This window comes from Eptatretus burgeri, chromosome 1 (genome assembly GCF_056783735.1).
Source record: "Eptatretus burgeri isolate ZD-2024b chromosome 1, Ebu_testis_v1, whole genome shotgun sequence".
NCBI classification, from domain to species: Eukaryota; Metazoa; Chordata; class Myxini; order Myxiniformes; family Myxinidae; genus Eptatretus; species Eptatretus burgeri.
This window is the reverse complement of record NC_140961.1, coordinates 40,319,133-40,335,105: the sequence shown is the minus strand read 5'-3', so window position 1 is coordinate 40,335,105 and position 15,973 is coordinate 40,319,133. Positions and strand designations below refer to the sequence as shown.

General features: G+C 42.8%; 1 protein-coding gene across 4 annotated transcripts in view; it reads left to right on the top strand.

The window, feature by feature from the left end:
- Positions 1-15,973, top strand: part of LOC147034315 (sorting nexin-9-like) — a 53,734-nt gene that overhangs the window by 2,793 nt on the left and 34,968 nt on the right. For all 4 annotated transcript variants that reach the window (XM_085880543.1, XM_085880552.1, XM_085880562.1 and 1 more), the window contains exons 2-3: positions 5,815-5,901; positions 6,088-6,162. In XM_085880543.1, coding sequence (XP_085736669.1) covers positions 5,815-5,901; positions 6,088-6,162 — 162 coding nt within the window. The remainder of the gene's footprint in view (positions 1-5,814; positions 5,902-6,087; positions 6,163-15,973) is intronic.

Here is a 15,973-nt window from a genome sequence, read left to right as displayed (position 1 = left end):
TCTGGCAGTGATGGCCGGGTACCAAGATGGCCCGCTTTGATCAGACACTTGACCCTGACCCGTGACGTTTATCATTGACGTTTATCATCACTTCTCGATCATAATTATGAAGTTTCACTTCGATTGATTAAGCAGTTCCAGAGAAAACATTTACAATTGGTTCACGAAAAAATATTTTCACGAAAAAAAAGTCACCACTATATTCGTTGTTGTTGTGTGTCTGTCTGTCTGTTGGGTAGTCGATCTTGTCGAAAAAAAAAATTCAATACTCTTTTTTTTTTGAGATTTGTTCTACCATTATTATCAGTATTTAAAATGGCGATTTCGATGAAACTTGGTTTGTCGGTTCATACCATGACCTAGTTGTGTACAAATGAGAACCGTTGCTATGGACACCACCGTTGCCTAGCAACGGGACTTTGAAATTTTTGAAAAATCATAAAAAAAAATTTTTTCGAAAATCAAAAATCGGGCCACGAGCAGCTGTAGGCAGTACATTCAGCCATATTGTCAAAAACTTCCAGCCGGATCCTATGAAAACTGTCGGAGAAGATAGAATTTGAATGAACCCTGGTCGAAAACAATAAAAAAACGAAGTTCGTTAAATCTCAGAGACTATGAGTCAGATATACATGAAACTGGTATGGTAGGTTCATGGTATGTCCTAGTTATGTGTGAGAAATAACCGTTGCTATGGACCCCTCCTTTGCCTAGCAATGGCCGACTACCCATGTCCACCTACCGGCTTGTATGTCTGTCTGTCTGTCTGTCTGTCTGACTGTCTGTCCCGAGCATAGCTCCGTGGGTTTTGATCCGATCCTGATAAAATTTTGATGGGAGGTTTCTATCATGATCTAGTTGTGTTTTCCTGAGAATGGGCATGGTGCGCCCATTATGAGCGGAGTCACGCCCAAAAAACATGTGTCTTTAGGGGGTAGCCAATTTCAATTTGCATCTTCTAGGGGGTTTGTCGAATCTGACAGGGGTTTCGGTTTTTGGTTTGCCCAATGGCACCTGCATAGGCCCACGGAGCTCGATTTTTCATTTTCGTGTCAAGGTCACAAGGTCACGAACTTAGAAAATTGCGAATTTTGACATAAAAAATATCTTCTCTGATGGGTTTGTCGAATCTGGCTGGGGTTTCGGTATTTGATTAGCCCAATGGCACCTGCATAGCCCCACGGAGCTCGATTTTTCATTGTCGTCCCAAGGTCAAGGTCACAAGGTCACGAACTGAGAAAATTGGGAATTGTGTTGTTAGGGGGTATCCGATTTCAATTTGCATCTTCTCCGAGTGGGTTTGTCGAATCTGGCAGGGGTTTCGGTATTTGGTTAGCCCAATGGCATCTGCATAGCCCCACGGAACTCGATTTTTCATTTTCTTCACAAGGTCAAGGTCACAAGGTCACGAACTTAAAAAATTGCAAATTTTGACATAAAAATCCATCTTCTCTGAGGAGTTTGTCGAATCTGGCAGGGGTTTCAGTATTTGGTCAGCCCAATGGCACCTGCATAGCCACACGGAGCTCGATTTTTCATTTTCGTCACAAGGTCACGAGCTTAGAAAATTTCGAATTTTGACATAAAAATAATACGACTGCTCAAACTTTGAGAGCTCGGATGACAATATTTTTTATGCATAATCTTGAGGTCATTCCCCACCTGAAGTCTTGAAACCCTTTTGCTCTATCTCGAACACCTTGCCCATGGCACCCCCTTCAAGTTCGTTTTTACGCTGATTTCATCAAAGTATGGATAATCCGAGGAGTGCGAAATGCCATATTGCCTACATGATGTTATATTGTTCCTGGAATGTTCCAGAGGAAGTTTTACACCAAAGGTCATAATCCTTGACCTTTGACCTTTAAAGTTCACAAAGGTCAAATTTTCAAAGTTGTGGGAATCGAACTGAGTTTTCGACCTTCTTCGACGAACTACCTCCACTAAGCTATAGCACATATCCTGTTTCCTTATTTTAATGTCCACAACATTGTTTTGTGACCTTTAAAGGTTATGCAAAGGTCAAATTTTGAAAGTTGTTGAACGAAACCGGGTTTTTGACATTTTGCAGCTAATAACCTGTCACTCGTACCACATCATGTTGATCATTTTTATAACTTGGTCAAACATTATCACATTGTCTCATCCTTGACTTCTGAAACAATCTACATCGTCAAATACCCCTCGTGAACCATCGTCGTCTTCAGACTTGTTTTTCTTAAATCCAATATGGCTGCCAAACCATGTGGTTTATTAATTATTCCTGAACAACTTTGTATATGCATGCCTTGGGGAACATTTATGTGAAATTCCCCTCATTCTATCCAGCTATTTTGGAGTAGAAGATTTTTATGTTTTATGGTAAATCCAACATGGCTGCCAAACCACATCAAATGTGTCAACCTTTTGTTCCTCATGGATAGGTGGTCATATGTGTAAATTTTGCCTCGATATGTTCAGCCATTTCAGAGAAGATTTTTGAAGTTTTTTTTTTTAAAGAAAACAATATGGCTACCGAATCACGTGACCGATGATGTCATTAAAAAAAAAGCTTTGGTGGACCATTTTATCCCGAGATGACCCTCAAAGATTTTCATACTGATCGGATGTAACGTTCTGCATCTACAATTATGACGTCATAACGGAAGCACCTTTGACATCATTAAAAAAAAAACTATCAAACTCATTCCCCATGAGGAGTGCTTGTTATGTGCCAAGTTTCCATTTTTCCTTGGTGCAGTTTCAGAGATACAGAGGTCCAATTTTTCCCCATTTTTCCAACATGGTTGCCCCACCATGTGACCTGTGATGTCATAATTATCATTAAAACATTCTACATGAGTTGTTGCACCTATGGTAAGCATTTCGTCTCAATCCGACAAGCGGTTGCGGAGAAAAACACGAATGTTCTGTGTGGACAAACAAACAAAAACAAAAAGCAATCAGATATTACAGACCTTCACCAGGACTTATTTTGTGTGGTGTATTTTGTGTGGTGTATTTTGTGTGGTGTTTGTGTCCTGGTGTGTTCCTAATTAACAAGAGACATCATTAGAACTGCCACTTTATAAATGCTGGCAGTGATGACTGTTTCAGCCATTTCAGAGAAGATTTTTGAAGGTTTTTTTTAAAAATAAAAAACAATATGGCTGACAAATCATGTGATCGATGAAATCAAGAAAAAAACTTTGGTGGACCATTTTATCCCTAGATGACCCTCAAAATTTTTCACACTGATTGGATGTAGCGCTCTAAATATGCAATTATGACGTCATAACGAAGGCACCTATGATGTCATAAAAAATCAACCTCGTTCCCCATGAGGAGTACTTTCCATGTGCCAAGTTTCAATTTTTTCCTTGGTGCGGTTTCAGAGATACAGAGGTCCAAAGTTTTCCATTTTTCCAACATGGCTGCCACACCACGTGACCTATGACATCATAATTATCAAAACATTCTACATGAGAAGTAACACCAATGGTGAACATTTCGTCTAAATCCAACAAGCAGTTGCGGAGAAAAACACGAAAGTTCTGTACGGACAAACAAACAAATAAATAACCAATATCACCTGCAGGGTGACCCGTATCTTGCCAAAAGGTGACCACGTGTGACTTATTTAAGGTCACACTGAGGTGAACAGAGCTGTTATCCACCAGGAGCGACTCCTTGAGGAATATCTGCCTACGAAAGATTCCGATGAGAATCGTTCTACAGAGTAACCATGAAAAATATGCTTTTGCCTCGTAACATCACCAAATGACATCATAATGTCTCAAGCTTGACATATCTAGAAAGCACTCATCGAGGTGTTCAATTTGAGGTACTACACAATATGGTTCCTAAAACTTGAAAATTTGACCTTGGGGTCAAATATGTTTGACCTGAGGTGCTAACCATGAAGGTCAAGGCCAATCGCCACCAAAAATTAATCAACTGAGTGCCAGACCATGAACTATATTCCCATGAAGTTTGAAGACGATCCGATCAAAATTACTCAAAAAATAAGGGTTTCGTCGACTCCCCTGATTTGCACCAAAGTGACCTTGACCTTTGACCTTGACCTTCAAAATTTTGTGCACTGAAAGGGACCTCTATAGGCCTCTGATATGCGAAGTTACAAAAATTTCCGATAATAACTGTGCTCTGCAGAATTTTTTATACGTAATTACAGACAAACAAACAAACAAACAAAAAACATACAATTTGACTAACATATCTTGCAAAACTTCGTTTTGGCAAGATAACAAACAAACAAACGGACCCAAATGCAATCCCCAGGTCCGGATTTTCCAATAGGCAACATAGGCCATTGGCCGAGGGCCCACCAGTAACTGGGGGCCCACTGGGGACTTGTGGGTTCTGTGATCATCCAAGGAGTAGGCTAGTAGGCCCTATAGTAAAATGAATAAAATAAGGAAATGAAAAATATAACAGTACATTTTTAAATGCCTGTTTCCCACCATCTATCTATCTATATATCGAGCTATCTATGTATCTATCTTTCTGTAGATTATATACATTACGTGTTGTATTTAGTGGACTTCATTGTTATATTACGTGTGTTTTTCTGTTCTTATTTTGTGATATTGGTATCTTTTACTAGACTTGAACTAATTTATTATTACTTTATGCTTACAGATTATTCTTGGAATCTTGGGGATTCTCATGAGATAGATTAATTATGTCGTCCCAGAAGAAATATATGAGTGGCTCACAAAAGAGAAAGTTAAAAGAAACCAAAGCTGCACAACTCCAATCACTTCCAAAGCTGACAACCTTTTTTTATGAACTATGATGACCTCAAAGCTCAACTTGAACTCGTTGTCAGTACCTATTCCAGTGACCTTGAAGCATCTGTTTGAGATGAATTTTTGCAGTTTTAAAGACATTTTGTCTTCTGAATCTGACAGGTCAGTGACAAACATTTCCACTTTGTTGAGGTCTAAAGATGGTATTTTGACAACTGCCTTTCCAAACATTAGTATCTTGATAAGAATGTTCCTTACCATCTCCATTACAAACTATCAAGGAGAGAGGTCTTTCTCTACTCTATCTAAGGTGAAGAAGCACCTGAGATCAACTTTGAGACAAACCAGATTAAACTCACTTTCATTACTGTGCATTGAATCTGACCTCCTACAATCCCTTGACACAAACAGTATCATTGACAAATTTGCCATAGAAAAAAGCAGGAAAATGTAATTTTGAACTTCACTTAGTTGTGCTTACAAAATTTATTATGCTTCAGTTTCATTGTATTTTTCCATTATTCCTTTGTGTAAGATGTACATGATATGGAACTTGATTTACTTTGATGTACTTGATATGGAACTAATTTGATTTAAAAATATTGATTTGTTTTATTTTGTTGTAATTCTTTTTTTTGGGGGGGGGGCACTGATAAGGTTTGGCCTCGGGCCGACAAGCAAGTAAATCCGGCCCTGGCAATCCCCTCTCCTTCGGCGAGGGTAACAAACAAACGAACAAACAGACAGACAAACTGTCTGTCTATTAATTAATCAAAAAGAAAACATTCAGGAAACTTGTGCAAACATTGAAAGCCTTCACTGCAATAGTTAAGAAAACCAAAGCCCATCAAAGAGCGAGGATTTTAGAAATAACACTGAATATTGGGCTCTTTGTATAATGAAGGACAAAGTGACATATTCGAGTAATGTGGTATTTCTTTTGAAGGAATGATCAGCTATGGCTTTGTGATGTGCCCGGTTGTTAAAAAAAAAAAAATGGCAAAATGGAGGAACCTGGCAGGTTTGTGGTTTGGGTTGGCTGATTGTTCTCTACAACGTGCAGGCACTCGTATTGTATGACTTCGAAGCAGAACCGGATTCCAGCGAGTTGAATATAAAGGAAGGAGACATTGTAACAATTACTTCACAGGTAAGCAAAGGAACCAATAATATACCTGTGTTTTTGTGTTCCGTCGTTGTGTTTTTTAATGTGGTGAGAGATAGATTACATGGGCAGCCTCTGACTGTGTCTCAGTCGACCTCTCTCCCACTTTGTAAGGATTCAATTACTCTGTAATGATCCCTTTAACAATTTCTCACATTTCTTCGTGTGAAGGATGTAGGTAACGGTTGGTGGTTTGGTGTAAATGCAAATGGTGACGAAGGCCTCTTCCCCACAAACTACGTGCAGGTGTGTGTGTAGGATTCTGGATCGTCCTGACACTCCGGTGCTCTCATCGAGCTCATACATACAATCTACACTAATAAATGTGTGAGTGTGTGTGTGTGTGTGTGTCCGTGTGTCTCCTCCATAACTCCAAAGCCATGAAACCTCGCACCCTGAAACTTTGCATGTGTACGAAGGGAACCCCAAGGAAGTACAAGAGTGAAAATTGGATGTTTGGGTTAATTAAAACACCCCTTTTGAAGATGATTAAAGGCCTTATTTAATTATATCCTCCATCAGGTGCTCCACGGACACCTCACTCTCTAAGATCTGAAGGGATATCCTGGGTTACCTTACTTGGGTCTGAAGCCGCCACGTTTTTTGGCCTGCTCAACCACGCCTTGACTTGGAACAGGCTGCAACGATTTCTTAACGATAGTTTTTGAGGTTTTTTCACTTTCTTCACTCATATTATCGAATGCCTCTCCATCGTAGCAATGAATCGCTAGATACATTGCAATGCTTATAAAACACCTGGAGATGCCAGCATTCGTTGCTTTATTTCATTTCCGCATATGCTATAACCTTTATAATCTCTTAAAATATGCTGGATTACAAAATTCGAGCTCTGGAATCGAACTTAGCAGTAGTTCCGACTCCTATAAAAAAGTTAATTTGTCCAATTCGGACATATTTGACTTTTTGGGAGTCTCCGGGACGTGCTTGTTTGATATGATGATTCAGTGATTGCTAATCGCGTGCCAAGCAAGCCGTTTCTTCTCGACTGTTTTGTTGGAGTGATTAAGCCCCTTGGCGAGTGCTTTGCATTATTTGCACTGTCACTGAATACTGTATCGATCGACTTGAACAAAGTTCAGGGGCCACTCGCATGCGTTGTTGGCCACGTGTTCTGTGGTGAAACAGGCGGTGGCTGGCTTACTGAAAATGTGAAATTTTATTTTCCACGATGTTTCCCCTTTTTGTGCGTTCTTCCATTATACGACCCATCACTTCGACATAGATACATTAAAAACAACAAATAACATACACATCTCACATCGACCGACTGTGTTTGGCCCGCAATGGCATGTGATCCCTAGGGTGGTGCCTTGCCGGCTGAAAATGTTGTGCAATTTCATTTTTAGATGACATGGCTTTGTTTAACTTTTTGTGCAATCTGCTTTCATTATCCACCTGTCACTTCAACATACATCCATATAAAAAACCTCCATCGACCTCATGGTTGGAGTTCCTCCATGTTGGTTCTCGCAGTGAAAAGCGTTTGCCGACATTTTGTGTTCTCTCTGGATTTATATATTTTTTAACTGAATTCTGTTAATTTTTCACTTGAATTCCATATTTAAGGAATATATTTTAAAGGTAGGCCTTGGTGGTTCTTTTTTTTTGTGTACTTATCCATGTGGAACATCATATGGAGCTTGGAAAAGGCCATGTTTGCCATGCAGAAGTAGAGACTACTCATGTGGGAAACCAACCATTACCTTTGAATTGTGAAAAAACAAATTTAACTGATGCTTTAAGTGAGTCAGGTATGCCTGGAATGTATGACGTCAATAATTTAATGCTCAGGTAACACACTCCCTTGGTACAGCCAGGATGGAGGTGCAGACCCGACTGTGGAGGTTTTTTTCACTTTTAACCTCAGAAGCAGATGAGCGATCACGTTTTCCTTTGTCCTCGCAGCTGTTTCTAAAGCAATTGGATATCTTTATATGAACCAGGTTTGCTTTAAGTTCGTTATGAGTTTCTCTTTGTGACTTTCAAACCTGATAATACCCGATTCCCAAGCCCTTTTCCATATTCACGTGTTTTCTAAATTACAGAGCCAAATTATTTTTAAGAGGGTTGTATTTGCTAATAAAGAGTAAAACAGCCCAAAATTTGTGAAACGTTTTGGCGTTTTGTTGTACCATTTAAGAAACAGCACCACCACCATACCACAGGCACCCCACTTCTCTCTGTCTTCTCTCATGGGCCTCTTCTTCTCACTCTCCCATCCCCCACACCTACCCCCCCCCACACATCCTCCAATCGCATCTGTCAAGGGTCATGGTTGCCTGGCCAACACACAATTTTAAGAGAAGATAGTGAGAAATAATAGCAAGAATCTGCGCAAGGTCTTTGCTCGGATAATTCTTGATAGGGTTCGTGACCATCTGCCTGAGCACCAGCGTCCAGAGCAGTCAGGCTTTACACCAAAGAGGTCAACGATTGACCGTATCCTTGCTCTTCGGGTCTTCACCGCACGCAGACAAGTTTCGGCAGGGGCTGCTTGCAGCCTATGTTGATCTCTGTAAAGCGTTCGATTCAATGAATCGGGATGCCCTCTGGTGGATTATTGGTCTTTGCGGGGTGCCACCAAAACTGATCGATCTGATGTCTGAACTCTACTCTGGTACTGAGAGTGCTGCGAGACGTGGTGGTACCATCTCTGACTTATTTCCAGTTGTTACTGGAGTTCGTCAGGGATGTGTACTTGCCCCCACACTTTTCAGAACTTGCGTGGACTGGATTCTAGGGAGGATGTCAGAGAGATGAAGCTGCGGTGCATCATTTGGGAATGTCAAGATCTCCGACCTTGATTTCACAGATGATGCATTCATCTTTTCGGAGACTTTAGATATCCTTTTGGGGGCCCTCGAGGTGCTGAATGAGGAGTCAGAGCCGCTGGGATTATGGGTTTCCTGGGTCAAAACTAAGATCCAGGTTTTCAATGACATCTTGGATGCTGCTGTCCTGTCTGTGCCTGTTTGTGGTGAGGATGTTGAGGTCATGGAGAGATTCACTTACCTTGCAGTGATATTCATGTCTCTGCTGGCTGTGAGTCAGAGGTCAATAGACGTCTGGGTCAAGCCAGGGGAGTCATGGATTCACTGGATATTGGTGTGTGGCGCTGCCGGTACCTGTGCGGGAGGACGAAAGTCCGAGTCTTCAGGTCCTTGGTACTTCCAGTCTTGCTCTATGGATGTGAGACTTGGACTCTGACCAGGAATCTGAGACAGAGATTTAATTCCTTTGGTTCCAGTTCTCTTCGGAGAATCCTTGGCGATTGCCGGTCGGACTTTGTGTCCAACGAGTGATTGCTGAGAGAGACTCAAATGAGATTTGTTACCTGCATAGTCCGTGAGCATCGGCTGCAGTTGTATGGACATGTGCTTTAAGTGAGTCAGGTATGTTCGCATTGTTAGCCGACACCCCGGCTCGTTTTCCTGACGCTGATCCTGATCACCAGATTCTCTCAGCGAGGGAGCCTCATAAGTGGAGGAGGCCAATGGGCCGACCACGTGTCTCGTGGTTGCAGCAGGTTGATCAGCATTTCAAGGAGATGGGAATGGGCCTGGCATCTGGCCTGGGGGATGGCCAGACGGAGGCCCCTGGAGTACCGGCGGAAAGTGGACGCAGCGACGCGCTGCTCTGGCACATGCTCCCATACCTGACCTGACCTGATTTGTGTTCTACAGTGTTAACATAATAAAATGATGGTTTTGAAGGGTGTAGATAGAGAAAAGTATTTTTTCAGAAGTTTACCGCCTTTGGTGCACCGTCTTTTACACCACCTTATTTAACACGTCACATTCGTTCTTCACGCCTGTTGTTTTGTCCTTCTTGACATTCCTAAAAACAGTAAATTTCCTGTTTGGAGTGATTTTCAATTTTGTTGAACTGCAAGACCGAGTAAAAAAAAAATACTAATATTTGTGTAATACAATAATGATAAAAAAAGTCATAAAAAAATACTAATATACTAATAAAAACAAATACTATTGCTCCCTTGTGCGCATGCACACTCGGGGATGAGATTCCGCAAAACTTGCCAAATTCAGAGCCAAAGTACTGATAAACTGCAAATTTGTGTTCTACAGTTTTCAAAATACAACATTCAGTTTAAATTATTTCTTCGATCACGGAATGACATCTGCAGACGGAGTGAACCAATTGCTTCAGCCTGTTTTTCGCTTCACGTGTGGGGTGATAAATACATTTCATGACACACACACACACACGCACGCACGCACGCACGCACGCACGCACGCACGCACGCACGCACACGCACACGCACACGCACACGCACACACACAGATGCACACTGATACCGTACAAACACAGTGATGAACGTTGTGGTAAAGTTTCATCCAAATCGTATGTGCACTTTGAGAGAAGAAGTTGACGGACTCGTGGAAGAGCAAGAACACTTAACGGATCAGGATGTAACGGACAAAACCAGGACGCAAGACACGCAAAACAAAAGGATCCGACTGACGCACTGACGCACTGACGCACTGACGCACTGACGCACTGACGCACTGACGCACTGACGCACTGACGCACTGACGCACTGACGCACTGACGCACTGACGCACTGACGCACTGACGCACTGACGCACTGACGCACTGACGCACTGACGCACGGCATTCCAGGTGAGCTCAAAAAGAACAAGAAGAAGAATAATACATTAATTGGATATTGGACAACGTGTGTGTATGGAAGCAGAGTGGCGCAGCGGAAGCGTGCTGGGCCCATAACCCAGAGGTCGATGGATCGAAACCATCCTCTGCTAAACTTTTTCTTTCCTCCCCGTCCTGGTGATATAATTGAGATTGTCCGCTCTGAGTGTGGGTGGTCGTGGGTTCAAACCCCCGCCGAGTCATGCTGCTTCCTCGTATGATGTTCAGGATTTGAAAAGGACAGAACACAGACAAACACAAACAACCACTCACTGGCAACCATGGTGCAGGCTTTGTTGGGCTCAATGGTCTCACTCTTGGAAGTTCCTTGGAAGGGAACTTGTGTTATTAACCTCCGCCATCGAAGATCGGAGGTTACTGTTTTCACCCCTGCCTGTTTGTTTGTTTGTTTGTGAACAGTATTACGGAAAAATTCCTCGACGGATTTCGACTAAACTTGGTGGGGGGATTAGGTATGGTCCAAGGATCATGCCATTAGATTTTGGACTTGGTCCAAAGTCCAATATGGCCGCTATGGCGGCCATTTTGAAAAAAATATTTGAATTTTTGTTTTTGCATTTCTACATGTTTTAAGTGATTTCCAACCCCCCAAGAATTAATTTGTTAGAGAAAAAAACCCAGAAATTTTGCACCTTTTTTTCAAAAAAATTTAGATTTTATTAACCTCCGCCATCGAAAATGGATGGAGGTTACTGTTTTCACCCCTGTCTGTTTGTTTGTTTGTTTGTGAACAGTATTACGAAAAAACTCCTTGACGGATTTTGACGAAACTTAGTGGGGGGATTAGGTATGGTCCACGGATGATGCCATTAGATTTTGGACTTGGTCCAAAGTCCAATATGGCCGCTACGGCGGCCATTTTGAAAAAAATATTTGATTCTTTATTTGCATTTCTACATGTTATAAGTGATTTCCAACAAAAAACATGCCAAAATTATAATTGCGGCTGATTTTGGAACTTCAGGTGGATATACCCACGTAAAATCAATTTCTGTCTCAAGGAATCTAGTTATGACGAATGAATTGAGTATGTGAAAGGGAAAGTTGCAAACTATAACTCTGTGAGCACTGTTGACGTCAAATTTAATGAATAGGATATCAGGTTCGTTTGAGTGACCTAGCAGTATTGGCGGCGGAGGTTTTGCACTCTACCGAGTACTCCCCATCTAGTTTATAAGGTGTTTCTCCCCCTCCTCGAACGGTAAAACCATTTGTGTTATTTTGTGTTTATCAATATGTTATCTCGTCCATTCACTCAGTCCTATTGTTGAAAGCACCTTTCCTCGTTTGGCTGCGAGCAGGATGTCTCACCAAGGTGATGGACGGATTCGGACGGAATTTGGTGGATTGCTTGGGTGTGTGACGAGGACAAATCAATTCGATTTTGGTGGAGATCCAAATCTGGATCTGGATACGAGAATTTTAACTTTTTTTTTTGAAGTGATTCTTCACCATTGAGAGATATTGTTATGAATTTGGAAGCCTTGTGCACACAGACAGACAGCAGTCCCCAAGTTTAGTTATCTCGATAAGTATGTGTTTATAGTTAGGGTCCCCTACCTGTGTCTAACGGGAATTACATGTGTGTGCTGCGGAGTTTCTTTTACAACAAACCTCCTTCACTTCACTTCACACACTGACGCCATTGCACACGTGCGTTCGACCATGTACATGGGCAGAGATTTCCATCTCATCAGATCGAGACTCCGCCCAAGAAGGCAGGGGTGTGCCCCTTGTCCAATCACGCCACAGAGGGCGACTTTCCCACGACACCCCGGCCAATGGGGTTGAGATTTCCACAGAGAGCGACTTTCCCACGACACCCCGGCCAATGAGGGTGAAGATCGCCTCAGATGGCGATTTTCTCACCCCGGAGGAAAAAGGAATAAAAGGGACGCCAGGCTGGGAGCGTTGGTGGTCTTGGGGGTCGCGGGTCTTGGTGCTGGCTTGTTCGTCTGGTCCTGGGTCATCGTCATCTCTGATATTCTCCTTGGTCTTGGTTGATTGGTGCGTGGCCGGTTGGAGAGCGCAGTACCTGGTGCTTGGAGCGGCATCATGTTGCGGGTTTGAGTCCCGCCGAGCCGGATCGTCAAGGGCCGCACGAGGCGGGACGGGCCAAGCTGGCATCCTTACCTCCAGCTCACCTTCCCTCCAAGCTGGGGATGTCAATAAAGGCCGCGGCCATCATTTCTTTTGGGGGGGTGTGTCTGTGTGTGGGCCTGTCTTCAAGTATAATTGTGTAAGTGCTTTCTTTTGCTCATTGTACATTACATTTCTTATTCGGATAACTCTGCTCTTTGTGTGCTTCCCTCCCCGATTATTATTACCTTCGCATTCTGCGAAAGGTTATGTATTGGTCCCTGTGTATTTATTTATTTATTTATTTGTGAATATGTGTGTGTGTTTGTTTGTTATTCGCATAACTTAGAAAGCATTAAACCAAATCGCTTGAAATTTGGTGGGATGATGGGTTATTATCCAAGGAACATTTGATTAGATTTTGGGAGCAATTGGGTCAAAGGTCAAGGTCAAGGTCACGGAAAGGTCAAATTCGTATTTTTACCATAGCGCGGTCAATTTTGATCTAATTGGCATGCAACCGATGCCAAAATGTTCAGAATTCATTGCCCAATCTTGTGATGGGCGACATGACACAATTACGTCATTACCCTTGTTAGCGGTTGGGGGTTAAAGGTCAGTGGGGTCACGACCTTTCAAAATATGCGGTTTTGTCATAACACGGTCAAATCAAAACCGATTTGCATGCAACCAACACCAAAATGTTCACTGTTCTGTTCCCCCCACTCTCATGCCAAGAACAAAAAAGTAGCGGAGGCGAAGGTATGTGCTCTACCGAGTGCCCATTCTAGTTATAAATAAATTCCCCTTTTGTTAAATGTTCCAGCTCGTTTCTGTTTCTTTCATTGGCTTGGCACGCTGTCTATTGAGAGATAGCAAGGGTAAATTGTTCATTTAGTCCGACGCGGCTCTGGTAACTCTGCTCGGTTACGCCAGATCCGAGTCGTTATCTGCGACTCGGATCAGACAGAGTCGGCCAAGAGTGTGGTTCCCCGGTAGTTAGACTGCGTGGGTATTTAGGTATATTGAAATTAGGCAATTAACCCCACCCCACCCCACGCTATCGAATTATTGACGACCACGGTCCTTTAAGTGACCCGTCAGCTCCGGAGTTATCTGGGGTGACGACCTATAAATTCGGGTGTTCGGTGGGAGATGGCTCTACTGCTCCACCTAGCGGTCGTGCTCACCACCGATACCCGACCCCACAACAATATACTGTATTATATTTCTAAAAGTTCTGGCCGGTTTCGAACAAAACAAGGTGGGTGAGTTGGGTTGGTGACAAGAACAAGTAAATTCGATTTTGGTTCGGGTCTCGATCCAGATCCGGCCGATCAGTGGTCTACAAAATGTAAACTGTTCAGCCTGGTGGAGGTATGCTCTCTTCCGAGTGTTGTTATCGTTCTTTCTGTAATTGTCTTTTTTCCACTTTTTTGTGGACATAGTCTAGGCTCGTGGAAGAGCAAGTACACTGAACTGATCAGGATGTAACAGACAAAACCAGGACACAAGACACACAAAACAAAAGCAGTTGGGAGAAGGCAGAAACACCAACAGCAGAGTCGAAGACCAAGGTCGAGAGAGACTTGGACAAACAATGGGTGTGGGAAGGGATGAGGGGCATGAGAGGATGCATGGGGTGGACAAGATGGATATGGAAGGAAACTCAAGGGTGGAAGGAACTGGAAATATGGAAGGACTGATTTGGGGTTGGGTTGGTTAACGAGGGTATAAAAGATCATTGTTTTGGATTGGGGACGATCTGAGATGGTGTTGAACAGCTGGCTTGAAGACCTGAAAGGGAAGAACAACATTGAAGAGGAGGTGGAAGTTGGTTCCACAGGCAGAAAAAAATAAGGGGAACAAATGAGTGGAGGAGAGCAGGGATCTTGGATTTAGGTAGTTTCACCAGAAGGGGGTTGATGGTGGTCTGTGTGAGCCCTGCAAAGCATGGAAAGAGCAGAGGGTGCAAGACCAGAATGGACACGGTCGAAACCAGAGAAACCACCGACCTGTCTGCAATGGCACAGTCATAAGCCCATCGACTCAGCTTCATCGTGGGAGATTCGAATAATCTTCAAGGCCTTGGTTACCACAGTGTCAAGCTGAGCAAGATGTGAGGTGGGGGAGCCAGCCCAGAGGGGAGAGTAGTACTCCATCAAGCTACGGATGAATGTCTTGTCGGTGGATCGGAGTTTAGTTTCCCGTTCTTGCAATTCACAAAGTATCGACAACCCTTGGTGGTTTTCTGTAGTTATGTTTCTGGAAATTGAGTCCACACTTCCTTCTGCTGTAGTATTTTGTCTGTTTTTTTTTCAAAATATGCATTTCAATGAAATAGACATTATCAAAGCTTTTTGACTTGCACTCCTCAGGATAAAGCTGCAATTAGATGAAGAAGAAGAACCAAACTGTCATTTATAAAGTTACAATGTGATGTCCTCAACGTTGATTGGTTGAGAGAAAGAAAGGACGGGATTACCTGATTGGTGGAACCACAGAGCATCATGAATGAACGATCATGAACAATGATTAGGCAGAGATGAATTGCTAAAGTACCGGTGGAAACGTAATGCTAATTCGCTGGGGGCTAGTAGGGGGTGGGGGGGGTGGTTTTCATGATGACTCGATGTTGACTGTGGTACAGTTGTCACACAGTCAAGCCATCATAGCAGGAATAGAAATAAAGTTTGGACAAATTATTTTTGTCTGCAAAGAATGGGATTGGTTGACCTGATGAATGTAGCCTCCATTGCACGAAGGTGAGATAAAGTGCGTCCTCTACTCAAGATTTTAAACCGGCCAATACGATATTGCTCAGCACACTGAGGATTATTCAGTTAATGGTAACCAATTGCAGAGGCACAGGGAATAATTGTCGGACTATGTACATTCTTACAAGCCCGAGTTGGTTGTCTCTGTTTGGTCGACTGATCTCGTCTGATCCACAAAGGGACGTGTTGCTCAATGGGATCCTTCAATCTCAAAGATGTGCGGCCCACGTACCGAGAATCACACTGAAATTCGTAAATAATCTTACTTGTATGAGAGGCGGGGAGAACAACTTTTTGAACTGGCGGGTCATGAAAATCACTCGTGGTTGAACAGCATAGTAAGAATGGGACACAGTCTGTTTGATCTGGTGTTCAAACCGTTGAGACACTTTGACTTTCCAAGGTAGACGTAGGTATACAGGTAATTTACCAGGTCCGACTGTGGGATTCTTTGGTGGGTTCAGAAATTTGTAAATAAATATCTATTGATG